This window comes from Crocodylus siamensis, chromosome 2 (genome assembly GCF_052110815.1).
Source record: "Crocodylus siamensis isolate JL-2025a chromosome 2, ASM5211081v1, whole genome shotgun sequence".
Taxonomy (NCBI): domain Eukaryota; kingdom Metazoa; phylum Chordata; order Crocodylia; family Crocodylidae; genus Crocodylus; species Crocodylus siamensis.
Window position 1 is genome coordinate 47,792,358 of NC_143396.1, and position 27,787 is coordinate 47,820,144.

At 45.4% G+C, this 27,787-nt stretch overlaps 1 protein-coding gene across 1 annotated transcript in view; it reads right to left on the reverse strand.

The window, feature by feature from the left end:
* The window catches only part of RFC1 (replication factor C subunit 1), a 75,556-nt gene extending 55,591 nt beyond the window's left edge, over window positions 1-19,965 (reverse strand). The window contains exons 1-4 of the mRNA XM_090035769.1: window positions 19,831-19,965; window positions 8,379-8,507; window positions 5,975-6,050; window positions 3,098-3,217 (exon numbers count right to left, since the gene is read on the reverse strand). Of these exons, the coding sequence (XP_089891895.1) occupies window positions 3,098-3,217; window positions 5,975-6,050; window positions 8,379-8,507; window positions 19,831-19,833 (328 nt within the window). The 5' untranslated portion in view covers window positions 19,834-19,965. The remainder of the gene's footprint in view (window positions 1-3,097; window positions 3,218-5,974; window positions 6,051-8,378; window positions 8,508-19,830) is intronic.
* Window positions 19,966-27,787: the final 7,822 nt, after the last annotated feature.

Below are 27,787 nucleotides of genomic sequence, written 5' to 3' on the forward strand. Positions count from 1 at the left end.
TCCTGCTCCTATCCTTGGGGGTGAGGCAGCACGATCCACAGGCCCAAGGAAGCCCACGACCAGGGGGCTTGGGGAGACTCCAGGGACTTGCGTGGCATGGTGTCAGCAGGTGGTGCTGGCACAGCACAGCATGCAGCCTGCAAAGCATCTAGCCAGGAAGTTGTGCAGCTCCCAGCCACTCAGATGTCAGACAACCTTGTCCTATCCCATTGCCATTTCCTCTCAAAAAAGTTTTAATGGAGGTAAATACAATACTCCAAAACCAAAACTAAGTTTAGCACAAAAAGCCGAAAAGTAGAGCATCCGAAAAGGGAGAACTAGAAATCCTCTCAGCCTTTAAGATAAACCACTGCATCAAAAGGTTTCCCTGCAAACACTAGAAGAACCTGCCTAGTGAGAATTCTATAAAATAAGATCTCCTGAGAAACAGGATTATGGAAGTGAATCGTGGCAGTAAGAAACACATACTACCTCTTCAATAGCAAAGACTTCTTTTCATTTTAACCAGAGCTATAGCCTGAACAACCAATATGCCACCTTAATTAAATACAATTCACCAAAGCATTTACACATATGGATCTCACTTACGTAATTTCTACATAAAATTTACTATGGAAATTAAAGAATAATTACTTTAGACAATTTAAAACAATGATTACTCATATACAAAACTTCTTAAATGCTATGGAACATCTGAAATCAGTGGTTAAGCTTAAGAGGTAAGTTTATTCCTCCACTTTACTGCTGCTCAGACAGAGCAAAAAGTTTAGGAGTTCAAATGGAAACCCAGGACTAAGAATCTTGCACAGATGGTATTTTTAAAGCAGCACCACTATTAAAATGTACAACAGAATTACTATTATTAGCAGCTTTTCTAATGTTATTCTTTGTGTTAGCAGGTAGAATATTAACACTTGGATCTTTGTTTAAAAGTTCAAATCAGGGTGATAAAGAAAAAGAAACACCAGACAATAAAGCTGACCTCTTTAACAAATTCTTTGCATCCGTATTTCTGAGCAGGGACAGGGACATACCCCCCACCGGGATCCCGAACGAACTCAGAAGAGGCACAGCTGGGCCCAGGGTCAGAGAGGACCTAGTTAGGGAACTTCTGGTGGAGCTGGACATGTTCAAATCAGCAGGTCCAGATGATCTTGACCCAAGGGTGCTAAGGGAATTGCCAAAGGCCATTGCGGAAGCTCTGGCACAGCTCTACAAGCACTCATAGTACTCTGGCAAGGTGCCAGAGAATTTGAAAAGGGCCAATGTGGTCCCCATTTTCAAAAAAGGGAGGAGGAGGACCCAGGAAACTATAGGCCCGTTAGTCTTACCTCGGTCCTGGGGAAGCGATTGGGGAAAATTATCCGAGAACACATCTGTGAGGGACAAGCAGGGGAGATTATGCTCAGGGGCCACAAATATGGGTTTATTAGAGGCAGGTCCTGTCAGACCAACCTGGTTGCCTTCTACGACCAGGTCTCTAAATCCTTGGACGCAGGTGTTGTGGTAGACATAATCTATCTGGACTTTAGGAAGGCCTTCAACACTGTCTCTCACCCCATCCTCATTAAAAAAATTAGGCGACTGTGGCATCAAAGCCTAGTTAGATGGGTCGCAAATTGGCTGGAGGACCGCATCCAGAGAGTGGTGGCGGACGGGTCATTTTCAGCCTGGAGGGATGTGGGCAGTGGGGTTCCACAGGGCTCAGTCCTCAGGCCCATACTGTTCAACATCTTCATCAGCAACTTGGATGAGGGGGTGAAAAGCACCTTGTTCAAGTTCGCAGATGATAGTAAGTTGTGGGGAGAAGTGAACACGTTAGAAGGGAGGGACAGGCTACAACTAGATCTGGACAGGTTACAAGGGTGGACAGATGAGAAGAGGATGGGTTTCAACACTGACAAGTGTAAGGTACTGCACCTGGGGAGGAAGAACCAGCAGCATACCTACAGGCTGGGGAACTCCCTTCTCATCAGTGCAGAGGCAGAAAAGAATCTTGGAGTCACCGATTCCAAGATGAACATGGGCCACCAACGTGAGGACGCGGTCAGTAAGGCTAACCGCACCCTGTCATGCATCCACAGATGCAACATGAACAGGTCCAAGGAGGTGATCCTCCCCCTTTATGCAACACTGGTCAGACTACAGTTGGAGTACTGCGTCCAGCTCTGGGCGCCACACTTCAGAAGGAATGTGGACAGCATTGAGAGGGCCCAAAGGAGGGTCACCCACATGATCGGGGGCAGCAAGGCAGGGCAGCTATGGGACCTGAACCTGTTCAGCCTCCACAAGAGAAGGCTGAGGGGGGATCTGGTGGCCATCTATAAACTTACCAGGGGAGACCAGTGGGGAACAAGAGAGACCCTGTTCCCCCGAGCACCATCAGAAGTAACTAAGAATAACAGCCATAAGTTGACTAAGAGTAGGTTCAGGCTAGACATCAGGAAGCACTACTTCACAGTCAGGGCAGCTGGGATCTGAAACCAACTTCCAAAGGAAGTGGTGCTCACCCCTTCCCTGGGGGTCTTCAAAAGGAAGCTAGACAATCACCTAGCCAGGGTCATTTGACCCCAGCATGGCAGGGGGTCAGACTTGATGATCTGCTTAGGTCCCTTCCAACCCTACCAACTATGAAGTGTTGTCACTATTAGCTCTAATATAATAAGCAACAAGAGAGAAAACAAGATAGCAGACCAGATACTGAAAACAGCAATTTCTCCCTGAAAAGTATACAGATTTAAATAATGCTGAATCATTTCAAAGTGTATTAGCACACAGCTTAAGTGCCTGGAAGCCATCTCTAACTCCAGAAAATTAGAGAGACCACACCAGGAAACAGAAGACTGAATCTGCCAATCCCTGAGATGACAGACCTCAACTGAAGGAAATGGAAGAGCCTCAACTAGCACTGATCATTTTCAACATGGTTAAAGAGGGAGTGACAAATGTAATGACCTTCCATGATCAAAGTCTTTTCAAGATTTTGCTAACCTTCCGTCTTGAATGTTATATCTTAGTTATAATTAACTACACAGTAAAAGTATCACTAATAAAACACCCCCTCCCACAACAGCTGAAGGTCCCGTTTTTCCATTACCTGTCTCTGAGATATAAACAACAGGATCCTGCTTTAGAACTGTATCAGGTTTTGAAGATGATTGTTTTCTCTCAGGCAGCTTCTTGGACTTTTTCACTGACTGAGTCTCCTCTTCTGAATCTGTATTTTGACCACAACACAAGTATTGCAATCTTCCACATAAAAACAAACTTTTAATAATAGTTTAACAGGTTATAGAAACATCCAAGCAGGTAAAACAAGCACAACACACAACAATTTTCTCTACAGAACTCTAACTTGGCCTTATCCTTCCAACAAGCTGCAGACTAAATGTGACTTTCTTCAGAGGCCATCAAGCAACTGGACTGTTTTTTGTTCATTAACAAGAATTATATTCCCTCTTACTCATACCCAGGAACTAAGCCTGTTGTGTCTTCTATTATTAAAAATACTACCCTGGGAGCTTGATTGCTAAGAAGGAAATTCCCATCTAGTATGTTAGCACAGAACACTAGACCAAAGCAAAAAATGTAACACCCCTTACAAAAATATATTTGTTAGTACGACTAATGGAAGCACATTTACCTAGTATACTTTAGGGTATTCACTTGCAAAGCCAACAAAAATTAAATGCAACATTCAAGTGGCACCCTTGGTTACATCATTATTATCCATATCCCAAAGGTTGACAAAAGGCATAAGAGAAAGAACACACTCCCACTTCATTCAAGTAATAAATATATAGTAATGGTTTGTGGGGAAAGGAATGAAACAGAGGGAACACAGCCTGTGCAATAGTTACTGCTCACAGCCTGACTTATGGGGGAACCAAAGAACATGCTAGCATAACAAGTATTTACGATATAAAACTGGCAGCTCTAAATTCATATGTGAATGAATATGCCAACCTCAGTGCCTGAAAAATCTACTAGTCTTCCAAGGATTTGGAGCAATATTTCATTTTCCTTCCTCTTAATGGGAAAGGTTTGTCTAAAGTTCAAGGAACATTATTGGCATTCAAAGGAGTAATAATAAAAATAGCAGTAATAATAGTAATAATATATTAAAAGACAGATACAGGTCTGTATATTACACAAGTACTGACAAACATTTATTTTGAGGAGTTTCATTAATAGGTCCCAGAGAGCAAGAGGAAGAGCATAAAATACAATTTTTGATGCAGCTTGACATGTTTTCAATATTTGGTGACAACATTATAGAAAGCTCATTTATCTGTGCGTTCTGCAGGTTTAAAGCATGTCATTGTTCTTCTTTTAAAATTAGAGCAACCTTGTACTATTGAACCAGCACATGGAATGTAATCAATAGTTTGCAACAGAAGCCATAAAGTCTATAATCTTTTCTCCAATTTCATGACAGCTCTAGGAGGCTTCAGAGTCCAATGAGAGGGAGAATAAGTAACAGAAAAAACTACTATGTGACCTTTTTAAAGAAATCTTATAGCTGCTATAGAGGGGAGTTGTATTGATTGTCTGAAGCACATCCAATCAGAATAGGTTGAACAGTTGTATTTAAAATTTTAAAAGCCTAAAAAGCACCTAGGAGCAGAGAACGAACAATGAATGATGTTTCTGTGTGTCAAAACAGAAAAACACAGGAATGTTAATTATGCTGTACAGCCCGCTAACTATATTATGTACAATTGCAAAATCCAAATAAAATATCGGAAAAATCTTGCAAATTCTTTTGTGTCACTGAACCACTCCCCCCAGTCCCCAAAGTCTGGGTGGGGCCTAGTCATACAAATGAGCTAGCAGAATTAGAAACCTAAAACTGGGCCGAGGGGTAAAAGGATGGACACAATCTATTACTGTGTCAAAAATCTAAAGTAAATTCCAGAAGAGGGTCTTGCTTTGTTTATTGAGATCTGGTAAAAGATATTTTGTAAACATAAGTAGAGGTAGCATTTTTAGCAATTTTGATGCACTGTGATCGTGGGTGAGAATGGGTGACAATGGAAGCTACTAGGGCTCTGCAAACCTTTGGTCGCTGATTCAATTTGGCAGAGATTCGGCCCAATTTGGTGGCCGAATCTGAATCGAATCAGGAGAACCTGCGGAAAGATTTGACAATTTGGACACAGACACAGCTTTAAATGTTTTTCCTACATACCTCAAGGTACCAGAGGACTCGTGAATGCTGAGATAGTAGAGCAGATCCAGCATCCCACAAGAGCGCAAGGGGTCCCCAGAGTGTTTGGCAGCAGCCCCGGAAGTGGACCAGAAGCATTTCCGGTTCACTTCTGGGTCTGCTGGGGAACACACAGGTCCCCTGCACCTCTCTGGCTCGGCGACTGGTGCCTTCTGGGCCTGGGGTGCACCCAGGGTCCCCCTGTGGCCGATCGTTGAACCACAGATTGTGTGGGGGGGCTCCCCCGCATATTCCCCAGCAGACCAAGTACTTCCGGTCCACTTCTGGGTTCGCCACCGAGCATGTGGAGGGCCCTCCCGCACTCCTGTGGGATGCTCCATCCACCCCAGCACTGCAGCATTCACGAGACACACCTGGTACCTTGAGGTATGTAGACAAAATATTTAAAGCTGTTTCTATGACCGAATCGCTGATTCTCTGAATCAGCATCAAATCTTCAGATCAGCCGAATAGAATTGGGGACAGTGATCCAAATCAACAAATCAAATCCTTGTCCCCAATTCGGGTCAAATCCAAATCCAAATCGAATATAGCCCGTTTAGTACGCCCCTAGAAGCTGCAGGCAGTTAACGACTTTCAGAAGTAACAAATCAAGAGCACATTAAAGGTATCCCATGATGCACATCTCTTCTTGAGCGCAAGCCGCCAAGATTACTACATCATAACCAAAGACAAAAAAAACAACCTGCCACTGGTCACTCATTTTTAACAAGAAGTGCCGATCTAGAGCAATATCAATGTTACCTGAATCATAGATGATCCTTTTTTTCTTCTTTGTCTGTTTTTTTGGGGTATCATCTTCATTAGATGAGTTCTTCACCTAGTAGTGACAGTCCATTAGTTCAAGTATCAAACAGCTGCTCCAAGATTTCTTTCAGCTACATCTTCTAGTTACCAGACTTGTATTTTGATTCTAGCAGAAACACTAACATACTTAAGTAAAAATAAGCCAAGAACTTCAACCATTCAACTTTCATTTTATTGGCTATAAAAACAGAAACAATAGAAATGAAAAGGTCACTACTGCATGAAGGTACCAGTCTGTACTAGAGCACCGCTAGGTGATAAAGCCCTAAAAATAATCGAACAAAACCCTCCAAAACATCTCATCTCAACCTTTTTGAGATGTCAACTGATCTAATATGAAAAATAACTCACTTCATAGCTCCAAAAATAAAAATGGATTAGACATGTTCAAGGTGAACCCCTTCTTTAAACAGTGCATTTATCATGCTAGATCAGACTACCAGTCCATCTAACCAATGACAGAAGACAGACACTTAAAAGGAATCTGTAAGAAACGCTGTAACACAGGGGTCAGCAACATTTTCTTGCAGAAGATCAAAATGATTCCACATGGGATGAAGGGTGGCAGGCATTGGGACCCAAGCTGCCACCACTATTTCTACCCACTGCTCAGCTGCAGCATGGCACACCAAAAGCCCTCCTCCACTGGAATGTGGCATGGCCTGAGCAAAGCTTCCCCTCCACAGGTCAAAGAGCCCCTCCCCACCGCCTACTAAATGCCACTGAATCTGTGGTTTTGAATCCTATTCACAGAGTTCTGTAGGCCATAGATTACTGACTCCTGCTGTAACAGACAACTGTAGAATAAACTGATAATAAAGTAATATTCTATATGAGTGTCTCATTCCTCGCTGTCTTTAGGCAAGAAGCACGAGGACTTCAGCACTTCTAAAAATGCAATCTTCTCATCTAAATGAACCATAGATGTTCTTGTTATCCTTATGCAACATCCAAACCCATTTGGAAAACTACTGAATATCTGACTTAATTTACACCTTGGTTTCCCCAAATAAATTACAGAATTAATAGAATTTCCTTATTAACCTTAAAATTGTTACCTTTTAGTTACACTGAATGGCTCTTTATTCTTATTTTATGACAGACCATAAAAAGATATAATCACTATACCAGATATCTTTTTTTATACCATTTACAATTATGTACTACTCTTATCTTTATTTTTTTTTATCTCTTTGAAGTAAACAGTTATAATAATACATCTTTTCAATCTCTACTGCAGGATGCTTTTCAAGGTTCACAACAGTTTTGTCACGTCTCAATCAACTCCCCTTTCTGTTATAACACATTGAGTTAGAGAAGCCAGAACTCAACTCTTTATTCAACAATATTTAAATTCTCATTACAAACTCTGCTCCTGACCCTGCTTTAATAAACTCAGTATAGAAAGTTCCCTGCATTACAATGCTAATCATTTACCCTAAGATAAATGAAAATCAGGGACAGGAGCAGGGAAACTGCAGGTGGTTAAAAAGAAATGTCAACTGCAACTGTACCTGTATGGGAAGGTAACTGTAAGGGCAAGCATATTTTGAAGGCAAGGGTGGGTGTGTTGAGTTACACTACTGCATTAAGAACAATTTTTTGATGTCAAGGGTGACTGGGCATGGGTGCCCTTTGCCATTTTTAGAATAAATCTAAATAAATAAGACAAACAGGTCTGCTTGGGCAGAACTGTTTGAAGGATCTAGGTTTTGGCTAGAATTTCTTCAGCATTTCATTGGATTGCTTTCATAATATTAACATACCACTACAATGTCTTCCCCCTCAAACAGTTGGAAAATTGAAAATTTCCCTACTTGAGCTGGGAAAAAGTTATGGGGAAACTGGGTACAGAAACAGGAACACTTGCTGCTATCTAACTACAGGATAATTTTTTTCTGTGGTAGCAGAACAGAGTTTGCTTGGTTTTGCTAGCCTGGGTTAGTAGAAAGCATATTTCTCTCTCCATTTTTTAGAGCCACACCCAAGAGAGAAGCACCTAGGTTAAATATTCTTCAGGAAGCAAGTAAGTTGACAGCTCGGAAGGGTGAAGCTACCACAGAATAATTCTAGGTTGGGAGAGAAGACTTTTCCTGGGTTTGGTGCTAGCAGAAAGATAACATCAGTTGTAAATTTCTCCTCCCACATTTAAAGCCAACCAAGTTTATTTTAGTTTTGGCTCTAGGGAAAAGAGTCAAATTTTAAGGACCATAAATAAGTTACTGGGAAAAAAATAAAATCCAGAAAGCAGGCCAGTTTTTAAGTGAAGAGCCACAGATACAGAATCTTGTACCAGACCAAATAATAAAAAAAAAAAAAAAGTGAGGGAAAACAAACCAACTTTGGTTTCCTTTCTCTTTTTCTTTCCCGCTGAAGTTCCTTCCCCATTTTTGGTTTTCTCAGTCTTTTTTGCTGCCTCGCATTCATTTTTCTTCCCAGTGGATACAACCCCAAAGAATTTTCGGATGTCCTAATAGAAGAAAAAAAGTAAAAAAAATTAAAATCAAATAAAACATACAGTACTCTGACCCTTCACTATACAAGAGGTAAAAAAATAAGTTACATTCTCAAAAACTCTTCTGCCATTTATTACCCTAAAATTCTGCTTAGAACTTGTTACTCATCATTAGTACACTACAGGTGTTTACAGACCCAAAGCAACCTTTGATCAGTGAAGCCAACATTGCACCAACTATTCCTATGTATGTAGATGATTCCAGAAGACCATTTTCCCCTAAACAGAATACCTTTGGCAGCCATCCCCCTTTAAAGTACAATGGTCCCTCTGACGATGGACAAAGAGACACCAGGCCAATCAACCCCAGTAGTAATAATTATCTGCAGTCAAGTCTGGCACAAACAATAGTCCAACTTCCAAGGCACTGAATAACTCAGCCATGAGACAAAGCTTGAGATTAAATTTGGTGCTTCTCAACATAACCCAGGAGCAGATGCACAAAATTAATAATTCTAACATAATCCAAACATAATATGGAACTAAGTAAAAATTTAAGATGAAGGTAAGTTAATCAAAATAATAATCTGAAAAAATGAACACAATTTAGTAAATTTAACTAATGGTATCACTTACTCCTACTATATAAACAGAAAGACTTTTTTCCTTGATAAAAATTAGAAACTTAAATTTTAGTGGGATCCAGTATAAGCACATAGTGAACCTACAAGAGCAAATCACACTTCTAACAAACTGTCCATGAAAAAAAAACATCATACAGTTTGCTTCTACCTATTTACAAACACTGTCTCCAATTATGGAAATCATTTTAACAGCAAGCATATTATAAGAAGGTGAGTGACCAAAATTCACAGCAGATGGTGGGAGGGGCTTCTGACTACTTTCCATCTAACACTTGCTTATTTTCTTCTTATACAGAGTTCATGTAAGTAGTTTCCTAGAAATATAGCACACTGGAAAATTCCATTTTGAGCCGTAACTACGTTTATCCTCTGAAGTGTTTTTAAGGAAAAGTGTAGCCCTGCTATTGTTAAATTTATGAATTTGTAGGATCATTGTGAAAGAAGCTTTACACAGTGAAAAATACGTTTCCAATAGTTTGATATAAAAGTATCCTATTCTCACTGCTTCCTGACTTGGCATCGCTGGTTTACGAAGCCCGAGGCCAAATCAACTGTATGATTTGTAAACAAGAACTAGCATTTTTCCTCTGTAAAACCTGTGATTTATTTGCCATCTTAAAATTTTTTTTAAATGTTCTCGTCTTAGGAGGCTCTTTTTTTTTTTTTTTAAATGAAAATTCAGATTTCTTATACTTTCCTCATAAACTAAGATCCTGACCCTGGAAAGCAGATGTGTGTGTTGAAATAAATGGAACTGTTCAAACAAGGTTTTGCCTACGTGCACTTACCTAAAAGTTTGGGCCCTGACTTAATAACACTAGTGTTACTCAGCTATTTGCAACTATTTGATTACAACATTACTATTAATAAAGTACTAGCTATGCATTTCTGATTGTAGGTGGCTAGTTTTAAAGTTCTTAAAGGAACAGCATCTAACTTAAAGCAGATTCTGCATGGGCAACAGAAAAACCAGGAAACTAACAGAGCATAGGGACTCTGAATGCTAGCATCAAACCTTCATTACCAATACAGGTTTCCTTCACCAACCACAGGAGTTAGGTTCGTGGAAGTTACCGTGGTTGGCAAAACCGTGGCTCGTAAGACAAAAAGGCTTATGGGAAAAAGGGGGTCAGGGACTTGACTATGAATAATAAAGGAACATACACTGTATAAAAATCATTTTTTATATTTGCCACACACTCTCCATGTGCTAGACGATTCAACAACTCCAATTTTGTTTCCAAGGACATCACTTTCCTTGCCCTCTTCACAAATTGTTCACTTTCAGCATTCACTCGCTTAGAGGACACAATTAAGGGCAAAATGCAAAAATCACAAAGAAATCGGGAGGAAAAACACAGAGCACCTGCAACTGAACGTTAACGGCATGAAGCACAATGCAAAATTGAGCGTGTGTGAGGAGATGGGAGTGCCACAGGTGGCTAGCAAGCGTGTGGGTGATTTGAAATAGCAAGGTGGCAGGCTGATGCATGGCCACAGAAAAACAGGATTACTCAAAACTGTATACCATGGTAGCCAAAATGGTACACAGAATATTAAGTGTGGATACTCAAAACTGTGATGGGCAAGGGAAAACTGTATTACAGAGAAAGCTAACATGTGGAAGATATCTTTATAACTGAAGAATGAAGACAGTACTAAGATGTTCTTGTAGGCCAAAACAAATTATTTTAAGGTAAATGCCCCATCATTTACTTTACATGTAAACTACCAATTATGTGCTACAACCGTAATAAACATAAATACCTCTACATGTCTATCAAGAAGTAATAAAATGTTTATTTAAAAACCTGAAATACCCATGAAGTGTTGGTGTATGCAGACACAGAAGTAAAGACTTGGTTGTAGTTTTCACAAGGAAGACCAAAGTTTAAACTGATGTTAAAAGGAGTATGGAGTATTTGTTCAATTATGCAAGTATAAAATAAGTAGAGCAGGAATGAGCTCGTCTTAGAACACAGCTGAGACAGACTACGTAACCAAATAAGGGAAGGAGCCATGGGAAGGATAAGATGCTGCTAAAAACCGAAACACACTTAAACAAAACTTCCTAGGGACTTACAACCACCTGAGAACCATTAACCCATTAAAAGAGTTAATTAAAAGGAAACTTGAAATAGATTAAGATCAACCTTAAATTATGAAAGTTTAAGAAATTCTGACACTAACAGTTCTTAACATTTTGAGATGTAAAGCTTAATTGGGATTTAAAGATCCTCTTGAGTCCAAAATGCTACACAAGCATAACTACAGCCAACATGCATAAAAAAAAAAACAGCTATGGAATTGACTAGCTTGTATACTTTGGCCAAACTGACAAAAAAAATACCATATTTACCTGAATCCAAGACAAGGTTTTTACCCCATTAATATGGGGGAAAGCCCCTGGTCCTGGATTCAAGTACAAGTTCAGAGGGTAGGTAGCTTCTGTGGCTAAGGCTGTGGCTGTGGCCCTGACCCAGGCATAGGGCAGTTGGAGCTGCACCTGCCATCCCCCTCACCATCACCACTTCTACCTCACACTATCTCTGTCCCCCACACCCTGTTTGCCCTCCATTGAGACTCCAGCCCCCAGCTAGCCAGGCAGAAGCAACTCTGAGACTAAGCTCCACATCTGACACCAACCGGGGCTGGGGCCAGGGGCACTCTAAGTGTTGCTACCTGACCAGGTAGGGGTTGGAGCCAGCTCAGGGACAGACATTACACATAAACCTGTTTAAGAGATCAGAAACTGGTTTAAACCTGTAACAGAACAGATGTTCAGTGTATATGAACCAGTTTGAAAATGGCTGAAACTGGTTTGAGATAAACCTGGTTGAACAGACTTAACTGATTTGGGTCAAACCAGTTTATGCAATGTCTGACCCAGGCACCTTGCTGGTTTGAGATAAACCAGACACTCCCAGCATCCCAGCATCCTGTTTGGGGTGGGTGGGGCTATGTGCTTCACAGCAGGGCTGGCCCCTCCCCCTAACTCCCTGGCTGTTGCTCCAGCAGAGACTTGTAGGCACATAGCATCTGCCTGGTTTCCTCCTGCTCTCTCCCTCCTCTCACCACTCCCTAAGCAGGGATTCCCCATTGCCTCTGCCTTACACAGACGCACAGCATTAGCTAGCAGACCACATGCTGGTTACCTCTGTGCTATGGCAGACAGCAGCGTCTGCTTAGGGCTTTTTGGAACTAATCAAAGCTCAGCTGGTAATGTCCCTCCGTTTGTTCTTTGTTTAACAGAGCTGATAAATGCTCTGTTATTATTCAAGAAAGGGGGGAAACCACTCCCTACTCCTACCAGGGCCTGGCCACACCCCCTCAGCTCAGCCCTGTGCATGGGAAGGTAGGGCTGCTCTAGCACCTCCTGGCTTCCAGCCTGAGCCACTGTAGGCACGTGCTTGCATTCCTGGGATGCCTGTACATTTACAAAGTGATTCAGCCTAGCCAAGTTAAACTAACATACAAAGTTGAATCAATTCAGGGTCAAGCTTTTTGAATGTCTGCACAAGGGGGCAAATGCACAGTAGGGCAAGCATCAGGGGCAAATGCACAGTGGGGCAAGCATCAGGGGCAGCAGCAGGAACAAGCTATGGGGGCACAGGCAGCAGGGAGCAGAGTGTGGGAGGGCAAGGGGTAGGGGTCAGGCACTTGAATCCCCCTTCCATTTGCTGCATTGGTGAGGGGTATAAATTTAAATCCAATAATTAGATTCTATAGATGGAAAATTATATCAACTTTATATATTTTCCATCTATGAAATCTAATTATGGAGTATTTGTCTTTACATTTAAACTAGTCTTCAGTTCAGGTAACTACAGTTGTAGACTTTTCATCTTAATATGTTAAGCAATTTATTGGCAATCTATTGGCAATTTGTTAAAATTTACTACTCCAGAATATATAGTAATTATAAGATTATATATTCCAAGGCCTGACTGCTTTTTCTTTTTTGAGTTTGATTTTCTACCTTGAACTGTTTGTTAATGATACTGATAGCTGTGATGATATGTAAAATGAATAAAAGTTTCACAGGACACCTTAGATTAACTGATATTTGTGGGCACACAACAGTTATTTGCTTTTTAAGGCCTCTCTGAAATTAGAAAATGAAGTATTTCATTGTTTGCCAATATGTGAATGGGAACCCCATAAAGACATTGTTATTTTAAAGTAACTTGCTCCCCCTAGGCCAGGGGTGGGCAATAATTTTGGCTGGAGGGCTGCAAGGGTAGCTGCCACCCTTGACAGGTGCCCTAACCCCTGGCTGTCATGTTGGGACTGGTAGTCCTGCCCCTACCCCCTGACCTTTGTCACTAGAAGTCCCTCCCCTTCCCCCCCCCGGAAATAATCCGGGGGGGGGGGGCAGGGGGAATTTGCCATCCTGGTGCCATGGGGAAGAAAGAAAAAAAAAAAAAAAAAAAAATCAGACCTAGACAGGTTACAAGGGTGGGCGGACGAGAATAGGATGGGCTTCAACACAGACAAATGCAAGGTGATGCACCTCGGGAGGAACACCCAGCACCATACCTACAGGTTAGGGAACTCCCCTCTTGTCAGCACGGAGGTGGAAAGGGATCTGGGGGTCATCACTGACTCCAAGATGAACATGGGCCGGCAGTGTGGGGAGGCAGTCAGGAAGGCCAACTGCACCTTGGCATGCATCCACAGATGCATCTCAAGCAGGTCCAAGGAGGTGATCCTCCCCCTCTATGCGGCACTGGTCAGGCCGCAGCTGGAGTATTGCGTCCAGTTCTGGGCACCACACTTCAAGAGGGATGTGGACAGCATGGAGAGGGTCCAGAGGAGGGCCACTCGCATGATCAGGGGACAGCAGGGCAGGCCCTATGAGGAGAGGCTACGGGACCTGAACCTGTTCAGCCTCCAAAAGAGAAGACTGAGGGGGGATTTAGTTGCCTGTTATAAACTAGTCAGGGGGGATCAGCAGGCATTGGGGAAGTCACTGTTTCCCCGAGCACTGCCAGGAGTGACCAGGAATAACGGTCACAAGCTGGCAGAGGGTAGGTTTAGGTTAGATATCAGGAGGCGCTACTTCACAGTCAGGGTGGCTAGGGTCTGGAAGCAGCTTCCAAGAGAAGTGGTGCAGGCTCCTACCCTGGGAGTGTTTAAGAGGTTAGATGAACATCTTGCTGGGGTCATTTGACCCCAGTATTCTTTCCTGCCATGACAGGGGGTCAGACTAGATGATCTGCTCAGGTCCCTTCTGACCCTAGAAACTATGAAACACTCTAAAAGTCAGACACCTACTTAACATTTTAATTTTATTACAAAAAATATGTTTGTCATATTTTGTGTTTGCAGTGTATGTAGAGGTGACTACATAATAGCTCAAAAATAAAGTCTTACTGTTGCATACAGTGTGGGGGGGGTGAAGGAGTGTGGCTGGAGGGGCAATAGGGTATTTTGGCGGTGTGTATATGTGCAGGGTTGTGGGGGTGGGGTGCAGGTGTGTGGCATTTGTAGGGTGACCCCCAACACACACACTCACCACCATGGTGCACAGCCCCTGCCAGCAGCAGCAGCTGGTGCTCAGGGCACCCGTGCCCTGTGGAGGCACTGCCACCTGGCAACACATGGCTCCAGCCAGAACTGCACATGGTAGCAAGGAATGCAGCCTGGTCACCCAGCCCCTATTGTGCAGGGCTCCACACAGTGCACATGCAGCTTCCAGCACTTGTGTGCCACCAAGGGAAGCCCCACATGATGGAACTGACTGCCTTCCCCACTACATGCATCTGCTTGGCAGGAACTGCAGACTATTGGGGGTGGGGTAGGGGGGGAGAGAGTGTGTGAGGGGTCCCCACAGTCCCCCATTCTCCATCACATTCATACCCTGCCCACCCAAGCTCTGTGCTCCCACCACCCTCTAGGCTCTGGATCTGTGCTCCTGCCAGCCCCAGCCCCATACTCTCTGCCCACACCCAGCTACAAATCCTCCCCCTGCCCCTACCACAGTTCCCCTTGCCCCCGCTGCTTCCCTACCTGCTGCTTGGAGCAAGCACTGCAGCAGGGAGACAAGGAAAAGCCTTTGGATGCTGAGGAAGCTGAGCAAGTCCCCCAGCAACTGCAGCAGATCATCCAGAAGCTGCATGTGCACAAGGGTGGGAGCAAGGCGTGAGGGCTAGGGGTTACAATTCATTGGTGGGCACCCACAGGGTGGATGGAGTTGCCTGGTGGGCTGGATATGGCCCATGGGCCATACTTTGCTGCCCCAGCCCTAGGCTCTTGCCTTTTAAATAAAATTCCCTTTCACCTAGACATGTGAAAACCCAGACCATAAAATATATTTTTACTTTCCAATTCATCACGTCTCATGGTTTGCTGTTTTCTGAAAACTCACAAGCTAAATACAATAGTACTAACATTTTACAGCTCAATTTACCTTAAATATGAAGAAATGTTTTAAACACAAATGAATATTATGGCATATTTAATCTGGGCTATGTCTTAACAAAAGCTACAAACTTTTTTACAAAACAGCTTCCTTCACGCCTACAGGAAAATCTAGTTTTCATGCCTCCTGCAAATTACACCAACATGCAAAGTTATCTACCAAAAACAATAAAAGTACCTTCAACTGACAGGTAATGGGTTGATACTAATATTGGAGGGCCAAAGTAAAGCCAACAGATGCTTAAAATGCAGTCAATCAGTACCTTCTTCCATAATGCAGGTGTAATAGAGATTAAGAGTCTAACAGAAGAGGTAAAGTGGATAATTTGTCTTTAATGGCTAGTCAAGTGTTCTTGCATTCACTGCTGATTAATTCAAGCAAGCATCCATGAAGAAAACACTGTAAATGTAAATACTATGGTTTAGGTTGGTAACAACCTTATAAGGAAGTAGCATCAGCCTCTTAAATTCAAAACTAGAATCCCTAGTCAACAAAAAATATTCTCTTATTGAAAATCATCCTTCACGCCCAGTACTAAGGTCATAATAGCTTCCTTGAAGTCTTTAAAAAATACTAGGCGTTTTTTAGCAAATTGCCAGTATGACAGCACATAAGCCACTTCCTAAGTAGAGGCTTATATTTGTGTAGTACATTCTCTTTTCACATTACTTGAAGATAGATTATACCTATTTGTATTGAAAGTTTATAGCAAAAAAGTGCGAAGGATATGTATAATTTTCTTCAATCTTCAGTGTTATGTAATACATATCCTTCAAAATCTTCCACAGCCATCCTGTTTTTCTGGTGAAAAAGTAATATGGTAAGAAGCTGCTGGGCTGTAATGGATCATGACTCCAAAATCGTTAGACAAAAGTGACATCACAACACTTAAATACAAAACTTCTTGCATTACGCAACATTTTTATAGCATCTATCTATGGATACCAATAAAGCTTCTGTGAAAATGGGGCAGAAAGTTAGCCATGTGATACTCTGAAAACCTAGAAGTTCAAATCTCCCTACTATACTAGTACATTTCTAATGCAAAAATGGGCCATTTCCTCCATTTTGGCTAATGATAAATAAATAGATATTCTGATCTCACTGCTTTATCTAAAAGTCAGCAACATATTTCAGTATTAGACTGTGTATGCTACTTCATTGAAACTCTTCTTAAATTAGCATTTTATATTAAAGGACCTGTTGCCAATTTTGATGGACTCATCAGTTTTAACAGTGCTCATAAAAGCTGGACTTAACATCCACACTTATCAGATTTAGCCTAACAGTTCAATGCAATTGCCCTGTCCCCCATATGCAACTTAGGAATGTTCTCACAAACTCACAGACTTTGCCCACCCTGTAGATATGCCCCAATTAGACACCAATTTGGACATCCTAAAGAAAACCCCTAGCACAAGAAGCAAAATTGACGATAGATGACTTGCATTAATGCAGATCCTGTTCAGGGTCTCAGCTTTATTGATGCAAACTGTAGTTCACAGTTCTTCTGCCTAGCTGTTAACCACCAGTGACTGAAATGTCCCACATAAACAAGCCCTTCATAGCATGATTCCCTTTCCATAATTTAGAGTTGTCTGTCATGAAAGATGTATACTTTGTGCCTTTCTTCTTGACTTGCTTGTTAGAGCAGGGTGTGCCCTGCTTTTTATGCATGCTGCTCTTCTTCAGTACTACCAATTGTGAAATAGAATGGATAATTAAACGATGCATCCATTTCAGTCTACGCCTGCTGAGAAGCACTCTCACAGAACTCACAGAGAAGTAGGAGTGCACCGATAGAGATTTTTTAGGCCAATACTGACGACCAATTTTTAACCAGCCATATCGGTCAAAACCAATCTGATTGCCAACATGCAGCCTGGCAGCTTGGAAAGCAGCCAAAAAAACCCAATTGCCAATTATGTCAAATTTTCTTTCATCAGTGCCAATACAATATGGGACCAATGTATCAGTGCACCTCTAGAAGCCAGGCTGGAAGAGACCTCAAGAAATCATCTAGTCCAGGGGTGGGCAAAAGACAGCCTGTGGACCAGACCCCTCCCACCAAGGGATTTTCTCCAGCCCCACCCAGCCCAGGCATGGGAGATAGCCCAAGCTATAGTACTGAGGCCAGTCCCAGCAGCCCCAGGCATGTGGCAGGGCTAAGGCAGCAAAGTGGCTGGACTCACTTCCTGGCAGCCCCAACAGGAGAGGCTCTTCCCAGCTCCCACTGTTACTAGACACAGCACTGCTCCCTGTGCACACACACCGCTGGGGACAGGACCTGCACAGGCAGGGCATGCAGCCAGGATGGGAAGGAACTGCAGGCAGACAGGAACTGGTGTCCAGGAGTAGGACAGGCAAAAGGGCAGCATGGGGCTGGGGACCAGGGCAAACCTGTGATCCACTTCCCACAACAGGCCCTATTCCAGGGGCAGGGGTATGTAGGGAACAGATCACAGCTCTTCCCTGGGCCCCAGCCCTGCGCCCATCAGTGCCACAACATCCCAGCACTCATCCCACGCCCAGATACCACTCCCCACACGCCTGGGGTCCCATCCTATCCAAATGGCTGCATACCGTGCCCAGGCAGGTCCTGGTCAGTCTCCTTTCCTCCTTAAAAAATAATCTTAAAAAGTTTCCTAAGCCAAAGCCATTGGAACATAATTCAAATACAACTTTTCAAACTCTCAAAATGTGTGAATATTTATATTCTGATAGTAGTCCACACAGCACTTCCCACACATATACTTCTGCTCTTACCAAAGCTATCTAAAAAAACAAAAAAAATGAACTGAATATATTCACCCAGCACACACAATTCCTGAGCCATAGCAAAAATGCTTATTCTTGTAGATTGGTGTACCATAAAGCTAAGTGCATTCTCAAATCCTCCATCTGTCAATTAATTATTTCCATTCCCCAGTTGTATGTGATAGGAAAGTCCAGCTCATCAAATCAAGATTGAGGACTGTAATGAGAAGGTAACAAATATATTCAAACAGGCTTAAACCAAAATAACTAAACTAGTTTTAATTTAGGCTTTGGCCATTTTGGTGCAAGACTGTCTGAACATTGACACTAAAGGCCCAATTATCATGGAGGTTGCACCATCTGAAATTAAACAAATTTCAAACAAAATTTTTGCAAGGAAGCTCATCTTGGTTTAAAGCTGATTGTATCCATTGATTTACACCTGCATAGAGCTCCTGGCATAAACAAGAATAGGCTGTTCCTCTAAAACAGTGGTGTCTCAACCTTTTTGCCCCAAGGGCCGGATGAGTGGTGTCCAGTCCTGCCATAAGCCAGATCCTGCTGGTGGGTCCAATCTGGTGCACAGGGGCCTTGACAGGGCCCAATCTAGCCATGTAGCACAAGGAGGGAAGCAGCCCAGCCCCGATCCAGCAGCAAGTGGTGAGGGGGTATGACCTAGCCCCAATCCAGTCACAGGGGAAATGGCTAGGGGCCTTGCACTCCCACCACCAAATTTCTCAACCCACGGGAAACCCTGCAGGCCAGATGTCAAGACTCCAGGCTGAACACCCCAAACTCTTGCCACTCTCACAGACAAGATACCAGGCTGCACAAACCTTTTGGCCAGACCCAGTAGAGTCCCACTTACATCCTTAAACATGCAGACCTTTTGGTGGGAGGAAGTCTCTCTCTGAGGCATCAGCCTGGTGTCAGATCTCAGGGCCTAGCTCCTACCACATCAGGCAGGCTGCAATATCAGAGTTACCTTCGCAGGAGCTTCCAAGGGACTTAGGAGCCACCAGCCCCCCCAGTTTCTCTGAGACAGTGGTTTCAAGTCCTTTGCCCCAAGAGTAACAGAGGGATGGGGGTGCCTGTGCTGATACCACTGGCACAGAGCACACATGGGGCTCAGTGCACGGCTTGGCACAGTGGCCAGGCAGGGAGCAGAGCACAGGGCTGGGGGCACCTCAGAGCCCAAGCGCTCAGAAAGGTGCAAGTTTTCACAGGCAGCAACCAGAGGGAAAGCAGGAATAGCCTGTACGTGACAGCGGGTCCCAGCGGGGGCATCCGATTGTTGCCGGCGCGTCTCAGACGTGGGGAGCCCCGGGGCGCAGTGCGGAGCAGGCAGGACTCGGCGGGGAGCGAGACCCGGGCGTCTGGTCGAGTTGGGCCGGGCCGGGCCGGGCAGCCCCGCGGGCTCCTCAGGGGAGCTCCAACCCGGGGGTACCAGCCCGAGGCCCGGCCCGGCTCCAACCCCCATCCCACCCATCAGGCCGGGCCGGGCGGCGCTCACCATGCTGCGGGCGACGGTTTACCCCGTTAGCGTGAGTGCGCCAGTCTCTATCCCCCTTCGCGCCAACTCTAGCCGCTGGCGCGCCCGGATGACGTCACAGGCAGGCGGGGCTGGACAGCGGTCCAGAGCATTCGGAACGCGGAGCTGGGAGGGCGGGGCCGTGGCCCGGCCGGATGTGGCCACTAAAGCTGTGCCAAGCCCCGCCTTCCCCGTTTTGAGCTTTCCGGCGGCGGCGCCTACCCGGGCACGTTCCGGCTGCTGGATGTGACCTGGGGACCTGGCGCGTCCCGGCCCTGCTTTGCCGGGGGAGGAAAGCTCAGAAAGGCGGGCTAGCCCTATCCAACGGCAGGGCTGGGCCTGTAAAAGATGTCACCCCGGAAGTGCCTGCCGCGCATCACGTCTGTGGGCTCCCCCGCGGCTACGGCATCGCTCTGACACTAACGCACCTACTGGGGCAGATGCAAGGGACCGTTCAGGAAAAATGGGGAAGAAACCTTCCAAATGTCTGCTGATTAAAGCCTTTTAAAAAATCGTACTTACACCCCCTGTTCCCCACGTTTCTAGAGGGGGAAAACCTGCTCAGGCTCACGGAACTTGCAGAATCCAAAACGGTTATAATAAACCAAGCAGGTCATGCTTCAAATGCAGTCCTTTGGGGGGCTCCTGCTCTTCCTTGCCTCTCAATCCCCTGGCATTTCTTGCAGAACTAGAGGAGGTAGGGTAGATTTGCACCTTCTAAACTAATGTAGTTTAGAGAGATGAGGTAGGCAGTTATTTCAGGTGGATGGCCTTACAGAGTTTTGGCAAGCTGTCCAGGCCACATTGGTAGCCCCATCCCTTGACAGATGCCTGGCCCCTGGTTACCTTCTGACCTTTGCCACCATAAGTCCCTTCCCTTGCCCCCAGAAGTTCTCCTTTCACCAGAGGTTTAGCCATCTCAGAACCAGAAAAATACCAAATTTTATTCTAAAAAGCAAACATTTACAGCATTCATTAATTTGGTTTCAAAAAATATTTTTCTCCTGATTTACATATGTTTGTGTAGTGTATATAGAGGAGATTGCACAATATCATAAAATGAAGCCTTACTCTTGTATGTTGTGGGGGGTGGGTATAGGTTTGTGGGCAGGTGTGGAGTGTGGGTGGGTGTGGGGTTTGTGGGGGCTGGGTGCCTGGGGGATGTGGGAGGTCTGTGTATATGGCAGCGAAAGGGGGCATGGGTGCATATGTATGGTTGGGTGTGTGTATGGGACTTAGCTTATGAACACGCATACTGTCCCTGCCTGCATACACACACACACTGTGTTACACAAATTGCCAACTGCTCAAATCATGAGCGAGACCTTATAAGGGAAGAAAAGGAAGATGCTGCATTTATAGATTAAGCACTTAATACACACACACAACATTCATACCCCAATTTCTGTTCTGCGCTGGTATATGTTACCAGTCTTATCAGTGCTCAGGTTAATGTGGTGGCCAGCCAAATTGATCACAAGTGAGAGCTGGTCTCCTGCCAGTCTATCTCATCAGACAAAATGATGCTTCAGGATGACAAGCAGAACAAGACCCAAAATCAATATGTCTCGCCCCATTCTTTTATAGCCTTGTCAATTCACCCAGTTTTCTGGGCTTTTGTTGGGTTATCATTGTGTTCTTTCTTGAAGGCTGATTGCCATGGGCAACTGGTGCCTCCTGAGTCTGGGGGGGTACCAGATTGCCAATGGGAGGGTCCCCCAATGACTGATTGCCAAGCCAGCAGTGAAATCAGAATTGCACTTCCACCAGCACTTCCAGTTTCATGGCTGGTGCTTCTAGGGGGTGCAGAGCCGATCTCAGGGGGTCCACGTGCACCTGCGTCCATCCCTATGCATTGTCAGTGTTGATTGCCATTGTTCTCTTGCTGTTCTGGGGTGGATTCTTGTTTGGTCTTTTATGTGTCTGCATTCTTAAGCCAGTTACCAGCTGATGTTTTTATTCTCCACAAATACACTCTCACCCATACAACATACTAAAGAGTAAAAGGTCAAGCACTTCTGTCAAGCTATAGAGCAATACAAAATGGAGTTTCTTAAGGCAATGCAAAACTTAAGAAAATATGTAAGATTAAAAGCAATACGCAAAAGTCTATTTCCATGTTATTTACCTAACATCAAGCTGGTATTTATACTATACGCATAACAACTGCTCCTACCTGTCCACACACACATTGTCCTGCCTGCCCCCCATCCCAAACACACACACTGTCCTTACCTGCTTGCACATATGCAATGCAAGTACTAGCACAGCCCTGTGCTCCCCTGTCCGGTGATGCAGTCAGTAGCCACCTGGTGGGGGAAGGAAGGGAATGAAATGGCTGGGGGTGGGTGGGGCTGGGCTGTTCAGTCCTGCTGAAGCTCCCCCTGGGTCCTATTGCCCCTCGCTCTTGTCAGCTTTGACAGGCTGCTGGGGCAGAAAAATATTCTCTAAATTTTTTAGGGGACCCACGGAACAGATAGAATGGCCTGGCAGGCTGGATTCAGCCCACAGTCTGTATTTTGCCCACCCACGAGATATATAGTCTATAGATACTATCTATCTGTCTAATCTAACTATATATATATGTGTGTATGTGTGCATATATATAGTTCTGTACCTTATTGTGAGGGAGGAAAGGAGCCAGCAGGCTCCGAGGTTCCCCGCTGTGAGGGAGAGAGGGAGCCAGCAGGCTCCGAGGCTCCCCACCCGGGGGCAATCAAGCTAATCTCACGCCTACAGGCCCAAAACGTTGGGCAGGAACTTACCTGTTACAGATGCATGGAGGAGGGAGGAGCTGGCACAACCGCGGCTGGCATAAAACAGACGCCGGCGCCAGCCAGAGGGGGGGCGGCGGAACCGGAAGAAAGCAGTGGTGGAGCTGAAACCAGCGAGAGCACCCTCGAGCGGATGCAAGCCGTCCTCAGACGCGGCAGAACCTTCTGGAGGAAGGGTAAACCCCTGCGAGGCTTTTGAGCCCGGGCAGCTGGCCCAGCAAAGCCACGGACTGTTCGTTGCCACTGGGAGTGGCTGGAACCCGGCAGGAGCCAGATACTGTATAAACTGTGATAAAGGGGCAGTCACTGACTGCGAAACAGTAGCTCCTGTAATTAGGGGCTGAGCGGCCCCAGGGAGCCCTAGTAAGGGCCGAAGAGAACATGGTGAACTAAAACGGGGGTGCAACCCCACAGCAGATGGGGATATCCCAGGGCGCCTGCTGAGGATCGAAGCAGGCCCCACCCTATAGGGAATCCCTAGCCATAGTCTTTGTGTTTACCTTGGCATTTCTTTTATGGACCATTTTGGGCGATATACCAACACATGGCCTGCCCGGATAGGCGGCCACCGCCCGGTGGAATGGGCGAGGGTGTAGGGGTGGCGGAGCCCTCATCAACACGGGACCCACGGACACCAAGGAGTCTCATATTTGGACGACACGCGCCGGACCATCATAACCAACTACTAACATTGAAGTCATGGCAGGCGAGACAAGCGCATGTAAAATGCCCAACGCAAGTTGAACACATTCTTGGTAACCAGTAAGTGGGCCCCAACGCGGGGTGCCGGCAGTGTCCGTACCCCGACACTTACAGATTAAACTAAATATATATATATAGGTTTATTCAAATATTATACAAGCCTAAGTCTATCTCCCTGTCTGTCCATAATACTTTATTCACACTCCGATTGGCTGACAAACAGCCAATCAAAGTGTGAACAAGCGTTCAAACAGGAGGTGGTGGCAGTGGAGCACTGCCGTGATTGTAGGGACACGGGGTGGAAGGAGGGTGAGGCCAGCACAGCTCCCTGCTCCCTGGAGCCAGGAGCAACAGAGCAGACAGAATGCGGGGGTGCGCCAGCAGTGCTGCCCTCGCCCCCCATCTTGCTCCCTGCAGGTGGCAAGGATGGAGCAGAGGGGGGCAGTGAGGCCACCAGAGCTGGCCTTGCCCCCTCTTACTCGTTGCAGGTGATGGCGGCAGCAGTATGGGGGGTAGCGAGATCAGGATGCCACGGAGGGGGTGAGGCCATCAGCACTGGCCTCATCACACCCCTCCCCCCTTCCATTGTTGCCACCGCCTGCAGGGCCTAACACAGGATGACACAACAGTGGGGGGGGGAATAGTGGGCACACCGCCATGATGGTGATGCGGTGGGGGAGGGGTGGGTCCAGACTCGATGTGAGGGAGGACCGGGCCCAAGGGTGGGGAGAAGTTGGGCTGCCACAGCGAGGGGAGCAGCAGACCTGGGCTGAACCAGCGGCAGGGGGGCAGGCAGATCAAGCTTGGGGCCAACACGGGAGAAAAGAGAGGCTGGGAGAGGAATGGGACCAGGCCTGAGGCCGGGAGGAGAGGCCAGCCTGCCACACTGGTGTGGGGGGGAGCAGCAGACCCAGTCTGATGTGGCAGCAGCAGGGGGAGGGAAGCAGTGGGCCTTCTCCTCCTCAGGCCCGGTCCCACTCTTCCCCCACCCCCCTCTCCCCCTCATCAGCCCTGAGCCCATTTCTTTCATCTCCTCCATCACCACCACCCAGTCAGCCCAGGCCCGCTGCTCCCCTGCTGTGGTGACCCTGTTTCTCTCCCGCATCGGGTCTGGGCCCACTCCTCCCCTTCCCCCATGACTGCTGCCGTGGCGGGGAGCAAGCCTGGCCCAACGCGGCCCAACACAGCACCCTCCTTCCCTGTGTCAGGCCTGGGCCCACTCCTCCCCCACTCCCCTTTCCCCATGTCAGCCCTTAGCCCGCTCCTCCCATCCCTCTGCCACTGCCGGGTCAGCCCGGGCCCACTGCTCCCTGCCCCACCACTGCAGTGGCCTGGCTTCCCCGACCCTTAGGTCCAGTCCTCCCCCACTTCAGGCCCAGACCCATTCCTCTCCTCCCCTCGCCGGTGCAGCAGGGAGTGTGGGAATGGGCCTGGACCCCAAGCAGCTGGAGGGAAGTGGGGAGCGAGCCTGGACAGGGGGAGCACAGGGCTCCATCCCCAGCCGCTCCCCCTGCCCCATCATTCTTGGTGGGCAATTGGCTAGTATAATATATACAGCACAAACTGTCTTGAGCTCAGAAAAAGCTTATGATTTTTTTTTATATATATATATCTATATATACACACACATAGACACACATACACTCTACATACAGAGTCTGTGTACATTTAGAAGAGTCTGTATATAGAACATTTTGAACTATATATATTTCTACTTTAGTCTATAAGGTACAAATCTACCCTGTCTTCTGCTTGCCTTGATGCTAACATTGCTATCTACTTCTGTGTGCTTAAGAACAAGATAATTAGTCTTTCTGTCTTGTTGAAACAACACAGTTCATTTGATGGGCCTTAATTCCACATATACTTTTAGGTAAATGTGTTCTTCTCTCCCCAATCTATATTGTTTTAAGTATTGTACTGACAAAGCAGCAATCACATTTCTTTGTAGGAGCTGGCTGGTCCAACCTGTCATCTGACCTTGTGGGGCTTCCCATGGATCTAGAAATTTGGCATCGGAGGAGCAGTAGCACCACCCTCCTTCTGTTAAATATCAAGATCCATGGGGAGCCCAGGGCCCTGCACATTGGCTGTTCCAAGGGTGCTGCCAGGCCCTAAGGGCCTAATCCCTTAGGGAAGCACAGGGCCCAATCTCAGTGGAAGGGGAAGGTGCCAGACCCCCTGGAGCCCAATCCCAGTGCATGGAGGCAGGAGGGGGCCTAATTCCAGTCAGGGTAGGAGCACAGTGCTGGGATCCCTGGGTTCAAATCCTGGCAGGGAGGAGCAGTATGTGGCCCCAGGGCCTCATCCTGGCACAAAGGGCTCCATCTAGCCCATGGACTGGTTTCAAACTACTCATCTGGCCCACAGAGCTAAAAGGTTGAGTACCACTGGGCAAAATGATACTATGTCATGCATAGATGGGCCTTGAGCATCAGATGAAATGAGCTTCAACTCATGAAGGACTGATACAAATATAGATATAAATATTTTGGTTAAAATCTATAAAGTGGAAATCTACTTTGCCTTCTAATAATGGGTCACAGAGTCACAGAAGTTTAGGGCTGGAAAGGACCTCATGAGATCATCAGGTCCAGCCCCTCTGCTCTGGGCAGGAAAGACTACTGGGGTGAAATAACCCCAGCAAAATATGCATTCAGTCTCCTTTTAAAGATCTCTAGAGTAGGTGCCTGTGCCACCCCTGCTGGGAGTCTATTCCAAAGTCTGGTTACACAAACCATGAAGAAGTTTTTCCTTTTATCCAGTCTGAAAGTAGGAGTTTATGACCTTTGCTCCCGCTTTTCCCCTGGGGCACTTTGGTGACTAGAATACAGTACACCTTGCAATAAGTGAAACTTCTGTGATCATTTGGATGACAAGTGATATATAAAATTAAGATCTTTATTCGCTATCATTTTTATAGATATGTCATGTAATCTTGTTTTTTCTGTATATTTGAGAGTTGGTTTGTTTTCCTTATGGATTTCCCTACAGAATCCTATAGTTTTTACAAGCTGCTTAATCTTCAACTGTGGTACTTTTTAAAATCAGTTTATCCCCATTACAACCTGGACAAGTTTTAGTGATAAGGCATATTGTGTAGCTACATAAAGAGACTAGGCTGATAATAAATAGTGAAGAAGTTGTTATACTGCTAAAATTTTATGTGCACTTTTACTAAAGTAACTGATTTAATATGGGATTTTCATTTTTGTTTAGAAGTTCAAGCTTTGAAAGTGAAGATACTGTGGTTGCTTCTCAAACATGTATCCCTTTCCCTGACATGAAATAATGTATTTTAATGTTAGTGATATTATCATACTTTATTCAATTCCTTAAATATGATTTTGTGTTGAGCTACAGTCATTCTTGCATAGGAACTCTTGCTATTCTTTGATGTTAAGTGTATGACCCATGGGGCAGATCCAGCCCACCAGTCCACTGGAAGCTAGGGAACACGGCCAGGGGAAGTGGCCTGCCACAGAATCTGGGGACATTGGGCCTCAGCGGACATAGCAATAGGCAGCAGGAGATCAAGAGAGGGCTGATACAGCCCCAGTCGCTCTCCAGTTGCTTTGCCCTTCCATTCTGGAGCCACTGCATGCCCTGTTCCAGAACTGGAGCTGCTGTTACTGCCATTACTACCACATGCCCCAGGCTGGATCCAGCCTGCAAGAAGCCCCATAGACCAGATCCAGTCCAAGGCACACAGCATGTTTGACACCCCGGGTTTACATAATCAGATGAACTGTTATTTTTATATTTGAACAGTAGGAGAGTTTGTGAGTTTCCATTTCTACATAAAGAAATGCATAAAGGCTAGAAAGTAGAATGTCCACAGCACAACTCAGACTTGCTCTTCAGCTAATTTTATGCACGTATCCTAATAGACTCTGGTATTGTAAACCTGTTAAAATAAAACTACCAGATTCACAGCGTATAGGTCGACCCCCGTCTTTCTGATTTGAAAGGTAAGGATTTTCATAGGCACCGTGTATAAGTTGGGGCTGGGCTCAGCACTTGGCTAACATAGCCCCATCCTCTGTGAATGGTGCTGCCCACAGGGGATGGGGATAGGGCCAAGCTCAGCATTCAGCTGACATGGCTCCATCCCCTGCGAGCAGCACCAGCACAGTGTATCAGTTGAGTTTGATTTTTAAAACACAAAAATTAGGCTTCAAAACCAAGCATTACAGTATACAGTTTTAAAACATTTCTAAATGTATATTTGTAGATACCTAATGCATTTTCATTAGACCCTGATTTGAGCTACAGGTATGCCTGCCACCAGACTTAAGAGTAGCTAAAATGGCTGACGTTTGATAGATCCTCACAAACTGTTTAAATAATGTTAAAGAATTATAGTAGGTAGTTATCTCTGTTTGTATTTGATAAAGTTGCCTAAAATAACATCAAGCAGATCAGTATGTGCGAGCAGACTGGTGACACATTCCTGTTACTTG